Genomic DNA, 12844 nt, shown 5'->3' with positions numbered 1-12844 from the left:
GGAAAATAAAATGGAGTGACAGAGTTTTGTGCTATCCGCAGAATGTCAGTGCCTTGCATGTTATTGCTAATACCTCTTCTTCAGTTTGATTGTAGACCTTTTCCCTCTGTTTTATGATAAGATTTTAGAATAGACTGTCAGTTTTATCTCTTGTTGTCTTGTTTTGGTTGGATTGATAGAAACTTTATGTTATTTAAACACAGGAATTTCTAGCAAGTGGGATGGATTGGGGAGTTGGGGAAGGTTCTCCGCAGTGCAGAGGGAACCATAGCATGTGAGTTGAAAATTCTAGTTATTAGACAAAAGATTGAACTTACTATATCCAGAGGCCAACATGAAATATGAGGTGAGGGCCCACTACTGGAGTCCAGAGGCAAACTCCATTTTGTCATTGGATCCTGCTGAGATGCTCCATTTTTCATTTTAATCTCTGTCTAGTAAGTGTCTGATAAATTTGAAACCTCCTTCCCGTGATCCTCTTCTGCCTGTTGGAAGGGAGAAAAAGATTTCTTTTCCCTCCTAAACCTAGGCTCTTGGCTGCTGTGCAGAAGCTGGGATCTCTGCTAGTCTGCTTTTCCCCAGCCTCTGTTTTATGTGTTTTCTTCCTTGAATAGCTTCAGTGCTTGCCTCTGCTACTTGTAGTTTTGCCAAGAAGCTGCATTGTGAAATTGACGTGACTTTTCTGTTTCTACTGCTGCCCATCCTGTACTGGGCCACAACATTGAAACTGGTTAAATTCATGTCAATTTCACTCTGCCATTGCTTGAGTTGTCTATGAGCAGCTGCAGAGGTTTTGGGGCTAGCTGTCTGCAGAGCATGAAGATTGCATGCATTCACATTTGGAAAGTTTATCTTCAAAATCATGAAGGGTAGAAACTATTTTTTTAAAATGAATGCTTAAATTCCACAGCATGTGATATTTTACACTCCAACACTTGCACTCCACCTACTTGACACTGGAAGGTAGGGGCGTGTACTTTTCAGTGCCAGCATAGCATAAGTAAAATGGTAACCTGACATTAGAACTGGTTGTGGATTTTTTGACAAAATGTTTTTTTTATTCAGCGTAACATGAGAACATAAGAACGGCCGTTCTGGGTCAGACCAAAGGTCCATCTAGCCCAGTATCTGTCTACCGACAGTGGCCAATGCCAGGTGCCCCAGAGGGAGTGAAGCTAACAGGCAATGATCAAGTGATCCCTCTCCTGCCATCCATTCCGATCCCCTGATGAACAGAGGCTAGGGACACCATTCTTTCCCCTTCCTGGCTAATAGCCATTTATGGACTAAATACCATGAATTATCCAGTTCCCCTTTAACATGTTATTAGTCCCAGCCTTCACAACCTCCTCAAGGTAAGGAGTTCCACAAGTTGACTGTGCGCTGTGTGAAGAAGATCTTCCTTTTATTTGTTTTAAACCTGCTATCTATTAATTTCGTTAGGTGACTGCTAGTTTCTTGTATTATGGGAAAGTAAATAACTTTTCGTTATCCACTTTCTCCCACATCTCATGATTTTATATACCTCTATCATATCCCCCTTTAGTCTCCTCTTTTCCAAGCTGAAAGGCCTAGCCTCTTTAATCTTCCTCGATGGGACCTCTCCAACCCCTAATCGTTTTAGTTGCCCTTTCTGAAACTTTTCTAGTGCTGAAATCTTTTTTGAGAGTGAGGACACCACATCTGTACAGTATTTGAGATGTGGCCGTACCATGGATTTATACAAGGGCAATAATATATTCTCAGTCTTATTCTCTATCCCCTTTTTAATGATTCCTAACATCCTGTTTGCTTTTTTGACCACCTCTGCGCCCTGCGTGAACATTTCACAGAGCTATCCACAATGACCACCAAGATCTTTTTTTTTTCCTGACTCCGCTGTAGCTAAATTAGCCGCTATTCGTATTGTATGTATAATTGGGGTTATTTTTTCCAATGTGCATTACTTTATATTTATCCATATTAAATTTCAGTTGCCATTTTGTTGCCCAATCACTTAGTTTTGTGAGATCTTTTTGAAGTTCTTCACGATCTGCTTTGGTCTTGACTATCTTGAGTAGTTTAGTATCTCAAACCGTTTTTGGCCCAGCTCTATTTATAATGTAGAGGCCATTTTAAGTATTTGATTTTGTATTACATTTCAGATTCCTATTCAGCCCAGTATAAATATCACATGAAGTTTTGAATTTATTACAAATCAGATCTGAACAGAATGTTTGTCACAAGTCAAGTAACATGACATTTTGTCATTAATCATTTTCTTACTCTAAATTGTATAGAAAGTGCATTTGGGGGAAAAAGCATCTTGTGATTTGCAGTTTCTTTCTTTCTTTCTTTGAACCTTGTGTTTTTTTTATCATTATAGGTTGAAGCTGGTGATTCAAAAGATAAAGTATTGGTATTCTTTAAGCTGCGACCAGATGTTATTACAGAAGATAATCTTCATAGTAATATTCTTGTGTCATCTATGTTAGATTCACCTATTAATACACTTTATCAAGCAATACGGCGGGTATTTGCTCCAGTATTATTAAAGGTGAGTAATATACCATTAGATATTTTTATACATTAAAATGTGCACTTACAGATTACTTTCCTTTCTTTTAATTATAAATCTTCCCCATCCCATGTTAATTGTTCTCTGAGATTTATTGTAATTTGCTTTTCTGTTAGCTTTAAAATTAAAATATTTGCAGAGGTTAAGGAATGAACAGTTTATTTCATTTTCAAGTTAAAGCAACCTTTACATAAGCCTGTGTCATTTTTTCAAATGTGTATCAGATATTGGTTCAACTTCAGTAGCAGGACTGCACAAACCAGTATAGCTATTTTATATGGTAAATAGGTAATGCTGGATTCCTAAACTAAATTATTTGACTATGTTTTCCATTGTGCTGATGGATTTTGCCTGCTTAAATTCCACCATTAAATTCCACCAATAGGAGAGGTGATCACAGAGGGCTAAATTCTGAGAGTTTTGCTTAATTGAGGAATGCAGAATTTGGCACAGGGATTGGAGAGGGTAGCAGTGTATCTTATATGTGAAAATGTAAAAGCTAACCCGAGGATCTTCTAAATGATACCTCCTTTTCTTATTTTGTGGTAAGGAATATATTTGCTTTATTCAGTTTTTCACAAACAAAAAAAAATCATGGCTACATTTCTTTATCTTAGCAAAAGAAATTTCAGTGTTTCATAGTTTCCATGCTCCAGTTTATTTTCTGTCATACTCTTAGAGTGATTCCAGAGGATCACAATAACCTTCATTATTAATTTTAACCAGTAATTTTCAGCACAGGAGTAAATTCCATACCTGGTTGTCTTAATAGAGAATGATGAAAGAATATCTGTTTGCAGCATCTTTTTGCAAATATTAATTCATGTCTTGCAATCAGTTTTTGAGCTATAGGCCATGTTGAAATCAGTAAGGAGTTTTTTTTTCAAAAAATTATTGGCATGATATGGTTCAATGTTTTGATTTGTCCAACCTGTAAAAGAATAAGATGCCCTTCCCTAAATTTAAGGTACATTCCTTGTTCTCTTCCCCCATCAAATTAATAATTATTATTCATCAATTATTTATTTTTGAAAAAACAGATAATAGAAAATGATAAAGAGTTCTAACATGATTTCTGTTGCTTGGAATCTTTGTTGTAGGATGAGAAATGGAGTAAGGAGTTTGATCCCAAACTCCAAAGCCTTCTGAGTGAGCTAGAGATTGGTTTGGGCACTGTCCTCAGAAGATCAGATCCTAATTACTCAGGAACCAAATTCCGTGAAGATGATGTGCGCAGTGTGTACCACAATTATTTCTTTTACAGCACTATTTAAATTAAAAATTGAATATTTCATTTGATTTGTGAATTCATGTCTCTATCACTGTGATGTGAGTGGTTGAAGAACCTAAACAAAACAGAACAGACCTTGAAAGGTTGTGAATACTCTTATGAGTTAGGAATTGAAGGCACCCATGGTCTATCAGGATTGAGTGTGTGGTGCCTTAATATTAAGCTGATATCACACCTAGACCCAAAAGTTGAGACAGAGTTATATAACCCAAAAGTAAAATTTTCCATTTTGAAGTGTATTTTGCCTAAAGATATTTTGTCGTTATGCATTGTATCTGAATAATGTATTTAAGTGCTTTCTTTTTTGTATTTGCAGCAATACTTACACCAAATGATGAGTTTCAGTTCTGGACAGAGCGTGCTCATCGTGGAAGTAAATCATGTAGCAAAGAGAGAGCCTCTCATTTTAAAGATCTGTTTGAAGCAATTGCAAGAGTATGTTTTTTCTTTTATTTATTCAGTGATGTATTTATATCAAACTTCGTAAAGAATGTACTCAACTTGTGAAATTGTATGTGATGTTCAGAAGTACAAAATCTTGGGCAAAATTCTTCTTGCAGTTTCTCTTCTGCATCTCCCACTGACTTTAGTGGGGGTTGCTCAAGTTTGATTCAGAGCAGAATATGGCCCCTTCAATCCTAAAATTAGTCTTAAAGAGATTAATAAAGGAATGGTAAGAAGATTGTCAACTGAAAATAGGATGATGATAGTTTATTTTTTTTATTATTTAACACACAAGATAAGTGTTCTCAAACTTTTGTACTCGTGACCCCTTTCACATAGCAAGCCTCTAAGTGTGACCACCCCCCTTATGAATTAAAAACACTTTTTAATATATTTAGCACCATTATAAATGCTTAAGGCAAAGTGGGGTTTGGGGTGGAAGCTGACAGCTCACGACGTCCCATATAATAACTTCATGACCCCTGAGGGGTCCCAACCCTCAGTTTGAGAACCCCTGCTGACAAGATAATGATTGTGGACTCTGCCCTGCAAAGTATTAAGCACTTGAATCATTTTACTCACATGAATAGTCCCACAGAAGTCAGTGAGATATTCACATGAATAAAGTTACTCACATCCTTATTTTTTTGCAGGATTGTCCCTTATATTTTTAAGTGTTAAAATAAAGACCTGACATATCTGTAAACAAGAAAATGCATCAGTTAACAACAAGGCCGGCTCCAGGCACCACCATAGCAAGCAGGTGCTTGGGGCAGCCACTCTGGAGAGGGGCGGCATGTCCAGGTATTTGGCAGCAATTCGGCAGAGTGTCCCTCGCTCCCGCTTGGAGTGAAGGACCTTCTGCTGAATTGCCTCAGATTGTGATCATAGCTTTTTTTTTTTTTTTCCCCATCTGCTTTGGGTGGCAAACCCCTGGAGCCGGCCCTGGTTAACAAACATATTTGAATATATTCTAAAGAATTTAAATATTTCTAATCCATCAGCACAGTCATGTTATTTTAAAATATTTTATTTCTAGGATTATTACAATTTGGATAGTCTATCTTTATTTGAAGTTGTGGACTTAGTGGAGACTACTCGGGATACTGTTGATGATGTATGGAGACAAACAGAACACGATCCCTTTCCACAGCCACGCATGCAAAATCTTTTGGATGTCATAGGTAAAGCTGCGGGTAGAAATGATCATACATTTTCAAATCAACAGGCCTGGATAACTTACACCCAGGAGACTTAAAGGAACTATCTGAGGAGCTCTCTGAACCACTGATGTTAATTTTAACAAACCTTGGAAAATTGGTGAAAATCCAAAGGATTGGAGGACTGGCAAAATAGCTCCACCATTTAAAAAGAGTAAAACCCATGGAACTGTTGATTGATTAATCTGACATCATTCCCAGACAAAATACTCTGGACTATCAACAAAGAATTGGAGGCTAAAAATATAATTAATACCAGTCAATCTGTTTTCCTGATAAGTAGGTATTGTCAGACCTGTTATCTTGGCAACTATGTTGGTATAGTATACTTGGATTTCTCCAAGGCATTTGACTCAGAATCACATGACATTTTGACTAAAAAACTTGCATTATTTGGAACCAACGGGGCACACGTTGGATGGATTAAAACCATCTCTCAAAATGTGGTTTTTGATGGAGAGACATCAGTGAGCAGGGCTATTTCTAGTGGGGTCCCTCAGGGATAAGTTCTTGGTCCAATGCTATTCAATATTTTTTATCAAAGATTTAGATGATGATATAAAATCTTTACTGGGAAACTTTACAGATGACATGAAGACTGGGGTAGTAAATCATGAGAAAGGTTATGGTTACAGAGTTATCTGAGTCTGCTTAAATGGTCAAAGTCCAACAAAATGCATTTTAAAACAGCTAAATGCAAGGTAATACATCTGGGAGCAAAGAATGAAGGCAATACCTGCAGGATGGGAGAATATTTTGGAAAGCAGTGAAGGACTTAAAGAGCATTGTGGATGTCCATATCACCGTGAGTTGTTAATGCAATACTGTGGCGAAAAGGGCTGTTGTGATCATTGGTTTTATAAACAGGAGAATATCAAGTAGAAATAGGGAAGTGGCCTTGCCTCTGTACACACAGCATTGGTAAGACCAATACTAGACTACTCTATTCAGTTCTCCACACTTCAAGAAAGAGGTGGAAATATTGGGGAGTCTTACAGAAAAAGGCATAACAAGATCCATTGGGTAGAAGTTGAAGTTAGGCAAATTCATCCTTGAAATAAGTCTGTTTCCTAACTGTCAGGGTGATTCAACAGTGGAACAACTTATCCGGGGACTCACCATTGCTTAGAATCCTTGAAATGAGATTAGATATCTTTCTAAAATGTGTGGTTTAATTCAGCTTCTGGGAAAAATTCTATAGCCTGTGCATATAGAGATCAGGATGGAAGGTCATGGTGGTCTCTTTTGGCCTGGCAGTCTATGAATCCTCATTTCATTCCTCCCTTCATAGGCCATGGTGAGGATGGGAAGCTCTGCATTGTCCTCAACATGCTCATAACACATGCAACTGTGCATTAAGACTTTTATTTTTAAATATGTTGTCTTGCACAGTGTGTATATAATTTAATTTTTTAAGGATTCCAGTTCTGTAGCTCTTAGTCGTGAGTGAAGGATTGCAGAATCGGGTCCTAAGTGAACAGTAGTTTATGAGATTTGCATTTAGCATTAAAATATCTCTTCAATAGCTTTAAAAAATGTAAATGCACAGTGGTATGGAATATAAAAAAAGGATTTTAAACATGCTTGTTATATTTGGGTCTGTGTATGTTTTTGTGCCGTTTTAGGTGGCTCTCTTGGTAGGTTTGTTCAGAAAAAAATGGGAACTTTGAATCTGTGGGAGGATGCTTTTCACATTGTGAAAGAAAATCTGAAGGCTGGTATCATGATTTGTGAACAGTGGGTAGCTGCCTGTGATCACCTAACTGGACAACTATGGCAACGGTATACACCACATATATGGAAAAGTGAGAAATATGTTCCCGAATCATTAGACAAACTTGGCAAACGTCTTGATGAGGTATCCATTTGGTGAACTTTGATTTGTTTTTGTTGGAAACAAAACTACAGAGGATTTTTTTTAGTTGTAAATAAAACTGTAATATTTTCTCATCATTTTTATAATCAGACCATGATTTAATACACATATTTGGGTTCAATGTTTATTTGACTTTAGCTCATTGCTAGGGTAGTATTATTTGTGATGGGGTGGTATGGTACAGATGGGGGAGTTTGTGCTGTGTATTGCATTTCTTGCTTTTAATACAAGTCATGTGCCCAGGCATCATAATAATGGGCACATAAAAATCCCATTACAATAAATGAAATATTACTTTTTTGTTTTAGGTGCTGACTATTAGAACACTTCATGAAAAACTAGCATATTTTTTACCAGTGGGGGAACAACAAACATTGCACCTTGCTCAGGTGTTTGAACCCTTTGCTGGCCTGAATCCTGTGCACTATAACCCCTACACAGAGGTATAATGTTTATTTTTTTTCTATACATAATTTCTGTGACTTTATTGTGAGTATTAACATATCTCAAACTAACACAGCTATTCATTATCTCCAGCCTTTATGGAGAGCTGCAGTGTCTCAGTATGAGAGAATTGTTGCACCAGTGGAACAGAAAATAGCAAGCAAATTGAAAACATTTATTTCAGAAATTCAAGACAGTCCGCAACAGGTAAAAATATTTTTATATCACAAAGGCTTTACTATGTATCAGGTTGCAGAATTCTCAGATAGTTATTTTAAGACAAATGATCACATACAGGTTTTATGAACAGTGGTGCCTAAGAATGTGTTTCATTTTATTGAGTAGAATTAATCTTTTTTCTTTACATTATTTCTTATGCTAGCTGCTTCAAGCATTTCAGAAATATAAGGAACTGGTAAAACGCCCGAGCATTAGCAAAGAGTTGCTTTTGGAAAGGGAAACTTTGCTAGCAAGACTTCAGGACTCTGTCAAAGGTAAAAGTGTATCATAGACAATTCAGAATCAATTTGGAAATGTTTTAATTGTTCTCTACTTTGTCTCTTTTCTTTTGGGAGTAGTATTTTGCAACAGTTTTTTTTGGTAGAAGTCTAGTACAGGGGTAGGCAACCTATGGCATGGGTGCCGAAGGCGGCACATGAGCTGATTTTCAGTGGCACTCACACTGCCCAGGTCCTGGCCACTGGTCCAGAGGGCTCTGCATTTTAATTTAGTTTTAAATGAATCTTCTTAAACATTTTAAAAACCTTATTTATTTTACATACAGCAATAGTTTAGTTATATATTATAGACTTATAGAAAGAGACCTTCTAAAAACATTAACATGTATTACTGGTACGCAAAACCTTAAATTAGAGTGAATAAATGAAGACTCGGCACACCGCTTCCAAAGGTTGCCGACCCCTGGGCTAGTATGTTGTTTGTAGCTATAATTCATTATTGCTAACTGGTTCTGTTGCTTTGTGGGTCTAACATGAACAGTTTGTTTGATACAGATTTTCGAACAGATTTTGAAGCTCGATGCCATGGTGTTCCTGGTGATGTATCTGGGCCACTTTCTGGAAAAAATCTTTCTGAAGTTGTCAATAATATTGTTTGGGTGCGGCAGCTGCAGTTGAAGGTAATAGTTTAAATTCTTGTTGAGACACTGCATACTGATTTCCAAGTAAAAAATGTGGCATAAAAGACCTCAGAGGTACTCAATATCTGCAACACTCGTTGACTTCACTGGAGTTAAAAGTTCAAAGCTCCTCTTCAGTAGGACTCTTGCTGAATAGTTTTTCATTTATTCAACATGCAAAAATTATCTCTTGGATAAATAATACATTGAAAAACTTCTTATGTTAAACAAGGTTTATTACAAAATGTTTTAGAGTATTACAAAAACTGGGAAAGACTAGAATTCTACAGTGGTGTTAGACACTCTGGCTCAGATTGCTTCCTCAAGTATGTACATGTGCTTCTGTAACCGGGCGTGACTCACCCCCGCGGTGCCTCCTGCTGGTCACTCCTGGGAATTAGCTCGAATTTTCAGCTGGAGCGCCCTCTGCAGGCTGGTGATCCGCCTTCCGGCTTCTGCTACTGGCCCCGTGTCCCTCCCTGGACCCCGGTGCCCCTTTTACGTGGGGTTCTGCCCCCTGGCAGTAACCCCTTTCTCCTTAGGGATTCCCCTCCCTGGGAACCCCCCACTCTATCCCCACTTTGCCTCAGGGTCTTGGCAACTGCCCAGTCGTTAGCTAGCCCCACGCCCTGGGGCAGACTGCAGTATCAGCCTCTCATCATCGGCAAAGGGGTTTGGACCTGCTGCCTTGGCCTACCCCTGGGTTGCACCCTGCAACCCCAGTACCTCTTAGCCTACTCCTAGGCCACAGCCTGGGGCTTTCCAGGCAGGAGCTCCCCGGCTCCGCTGCCTTCCCCAGCCCTGCTTCACCTAGGTACCTTGTCTGGTCCCTTGCAGCAGCCAGGCCCTTATCCCTCTGAACGCAAAGAGAGACTTCCTTGGCTCCTGGCTTCTCTGCCCTTTTATAAGGGCCTGTGGCTGTTTGGGGCATGGCCCCAGCTGCAGCCACTTCCCCAATCAGCCCAGCTTAAAAGGCTGCTTTCTCCAGCCTCGGCCCCTTTCCTGGGCTGTTTTTAATCCCTTCAGGGCCGGAGCAGAGATTCACTCTGCTACAGGTTCCCATAAAAGGCTTACAATGAACCAGACTGTGACCCACTTACTCTCAGTAGCGAGTAGTAACTCATGAGTAGTCCTTCAGAAATCAGTTGTAATTCTCATGTGAATAAGTGCTCACCAGTGCAAGCAAGGGAATCCCAGTATCATATTAAAAAGCAGAATTGTTAGTTCTTTGTAGTAACGTCAGGGTGCTGTACGTTAGTGTTTTCTGTTTCACAACAGGATGGATTAAAGGTTTCAGTTATAATTCCCTGCCTTTGATTAGTTTGTATTCAAACAATAATATCAAACAATATCTGTGCTTTGCTGTCATCACATTTGTAATTTGTTATATAAATGGGTTTCTGAGATTAAAGAAACGCATGTGAGGTGTTCAGTATGAAACATATTTAAGTGTGTGGAATAAGGAAAAGACAGGTAGAAATGAATTAATTGAATGGAAAGATTTGTACAGATTCATATACTAGATTCACATGTCCTGATGAATTTGACTTTAGAGTAAATATTTCAAGTTTTTAGACAGTCTAAAATCCAACTCAGAGGGTAGCATCAGCTATAACATATGCACCATCACTTCTTTATACATACACTGATGTTTGTGCCAATGGCATATTTTTGGCTTTTGAGAAAGGCTTACTTGCTCAGCTTTCCTTCTAAAATTGCCAGAGGCATTTTAGTATTTTAAACTTTTTACTTAAATTGCAGTTTGTGACAGAGTTGTGAGAATAGGCACATTTTTTAAAACATACATGCCATAAATTTTTAAAAGTGATGGAAAAAAGTGTTCAGACCCTCTGAATATTTCCTTATGCTTTTGGTACTCAGTTGAAATTCATCTTCTCATTTTTCTTGAGATCCTGGGAGAAACACTGCTTCCTAATATATTTGACTGTTAATAGAGACCTCATTCTGACTCACAAAGGTGAATCTATCAACATAATGATCTTGAGAGAGAGAATTTATAATAATTTACCAAATTCAGATTAACCAAAGCTTTGTATTGTAATCTTCTTTGTGCTCCAGGTCCCCCAAGTCCAGGGCACACTAACTAACAAGGCACCAGCTGGCTTCAAAGAGGCTGTGTCCTATTCTAACCAAAAAGCAGAGTAAGGAGGATGCTAGATAGCTTTTTGGACTATTCAGTTGTAGATCTGCTGGCCTGTCTCCGCCAACCCAAGAAGGACTCATGCCACACCCAAAAGTCTATTCAGGTCCTTCCTTCAGGGCAGTTTTATTCTTCAAATAAAAAAACTTGCAAAGTAACACACATTTTTTCAAGTGTCCTCTGCATAGTGTCATTCCTGGGACTTTTTCTGATTAGTGCAGCAAGATGGTAGAAGCTTCTAGTAGCAGTGCTGGTCAGGTGCCCATGCTCCCCCATCCTCCCTGTTTGGCGCTTGAAGGCATTCTAAGAGCATGACTATATAGGAGCTGTTGTGCCACTGCAGCCTCAGTTCTTTCCAACAGCTGCAGCGAAAGGATATGAACCATTGGATCTCAAAGATGTATTGACTGATAGTGCCTTCATATTAGTTCATTGCTGTTAGTAGTTAATAGTTTTTATATTTAGTAGTCTATACTTAGTTTTAGGATAAATTAGTCCACATTTAGATTATATCATAGTTTTAAGGTATAGTTTTATAGTTCAGTATGGATGATCCCATTCTGAAGAAACATGGGTTCAGGTGGTACATATCTTTCCCAGCACTCCTCTTTGTATCTGACATACATGTTCAGTGTCTAAAGTGTTTGGGGGAGAACCTTTTGCCAGCATGTTGTGCTGCCTGTAATACTTTCACACCTTGGGCCCAGAAGAAAAGACAAAATAGACTTCTGGCCCAGTACTTAATTTTTAATGAAAGAGGTGCTAGGGCTCAAGTGATTTTTTACATTCATAACTGATGCAGCAAGCCCAGAGGTGCTGGGGCTATGAACCCTGAAGCCTAGTGGTGCCAGGGCTCAGCCCTGGCAAGCCCTGGCACAGATTAAGCACTGTTCAGGCCTTTTTGTTACAGAAGATTTTGTCTGTCAAGCCTCTGGGATCTGAGAACTCTGAAGGATCTGAAAGTAAGGATAGGCAGTCTGAACCAGCTCTGAGTACATTTAGATCCAAGAAAATTGCAACAATGAAGTCTTTCATCTTGGCACTGAGCTCCAGTTCCAGATTGATGGATCTGACTGTTCTTAAGCCTTTGGATCTGACTCCAAAATTAATATATTTATTATTAATTGTGGAACCCATTTCGGACAGTCATCCTAAGGGTTCAAATAACTTATTGGAACTGGCTGCCTTGTTTCAGAGGAAATGGAAAGCTAAATTAAAACATGTCCCTGGTAGTTCATCATACTGTTCACATGCAAATCTGAGACCAAGGGATAGTAAATCTGTAGATCCATTCTAGAGATACGGATCCGAAGGAAAGGTCATCAGATCTGAACACATCAGTTCAGCAGCATACTTTAACTGTCATGGTACAGATTCACATCTACTAACGGATCTGGCTGTTTCTCATGGTTCTTGTGATAAAAGACTGAGATGGGACACCAAACATGGAGATTCTCCAGTATCTCTTCCACCACCTAAGATTCCAACTGTAAGAAGAGATTTGTCACCATGCTACATGACCCAGATCTTCACAACGGTCACTTCACCTGCTGTTTCAGTATTGGATCTGGGATGGCATCTGCAATCAGATCTAGAGCTGGATCCAACAAGCAAGACTATGATCTGACCATTTACAGATGAGAATTTCCCTTCATGGCACCCTATGTTCCAAACAAGGTATGTGAGACAGGTTTGGGGTGACTGGCAGGATTG

General features: G+C 38.7%; 1 protein-coding gene across 1 annotated transcript in view; it reads left to right on the top strand.

Moving 5' to 3' along the window:
• The window catches only part of DYNC2H1 (dynein cytoplasmic 2 heavy chain 1), a 423384-nt gene that overhangs the window by 2752 nt on the left and 407788 nt on the right, over window positions 1-12844 (top strand). The window contains 9 exon segments of the mRNA XM_075066411.1: window positions 2366-2536; window positions 3658-3793; window positions 4165-4283; window positions 5332-5476; window positions 7138-7370; window positions 7697-7831; window positions 7926-8039; window positions 8215-8326; window positions 8846-8970. Coding sequence (XP_074922512.1) covers window positions 2366-2536; window positions 3658-3793; window positions 4165-4283; window positions 5332-5476; window positions 7138-7370; window positions 7697-7831; window positions 7926-8039; window positions 8215-8326; window positions 8846-8970 — 1290 coding nt within the window.

Source organism: Chelonoidis abingdonii, chromosome 1 (genome assembly GCF_003597395.2).
Source record: "Chelonoidis abingdonii isolate Lonesome George chromosome 1, CheloAbing_2.0, whole genome shotgun sequence".
Taxonomy (NCBI): Eukaryota; Metazoa; Chordata; order Testudines; family Testudinidae; genus Chelonoidis; species Chelonoidis abingdonii.
This window is presented reverse-complemented; position numbering and strand designations above follow the sequence as displayed.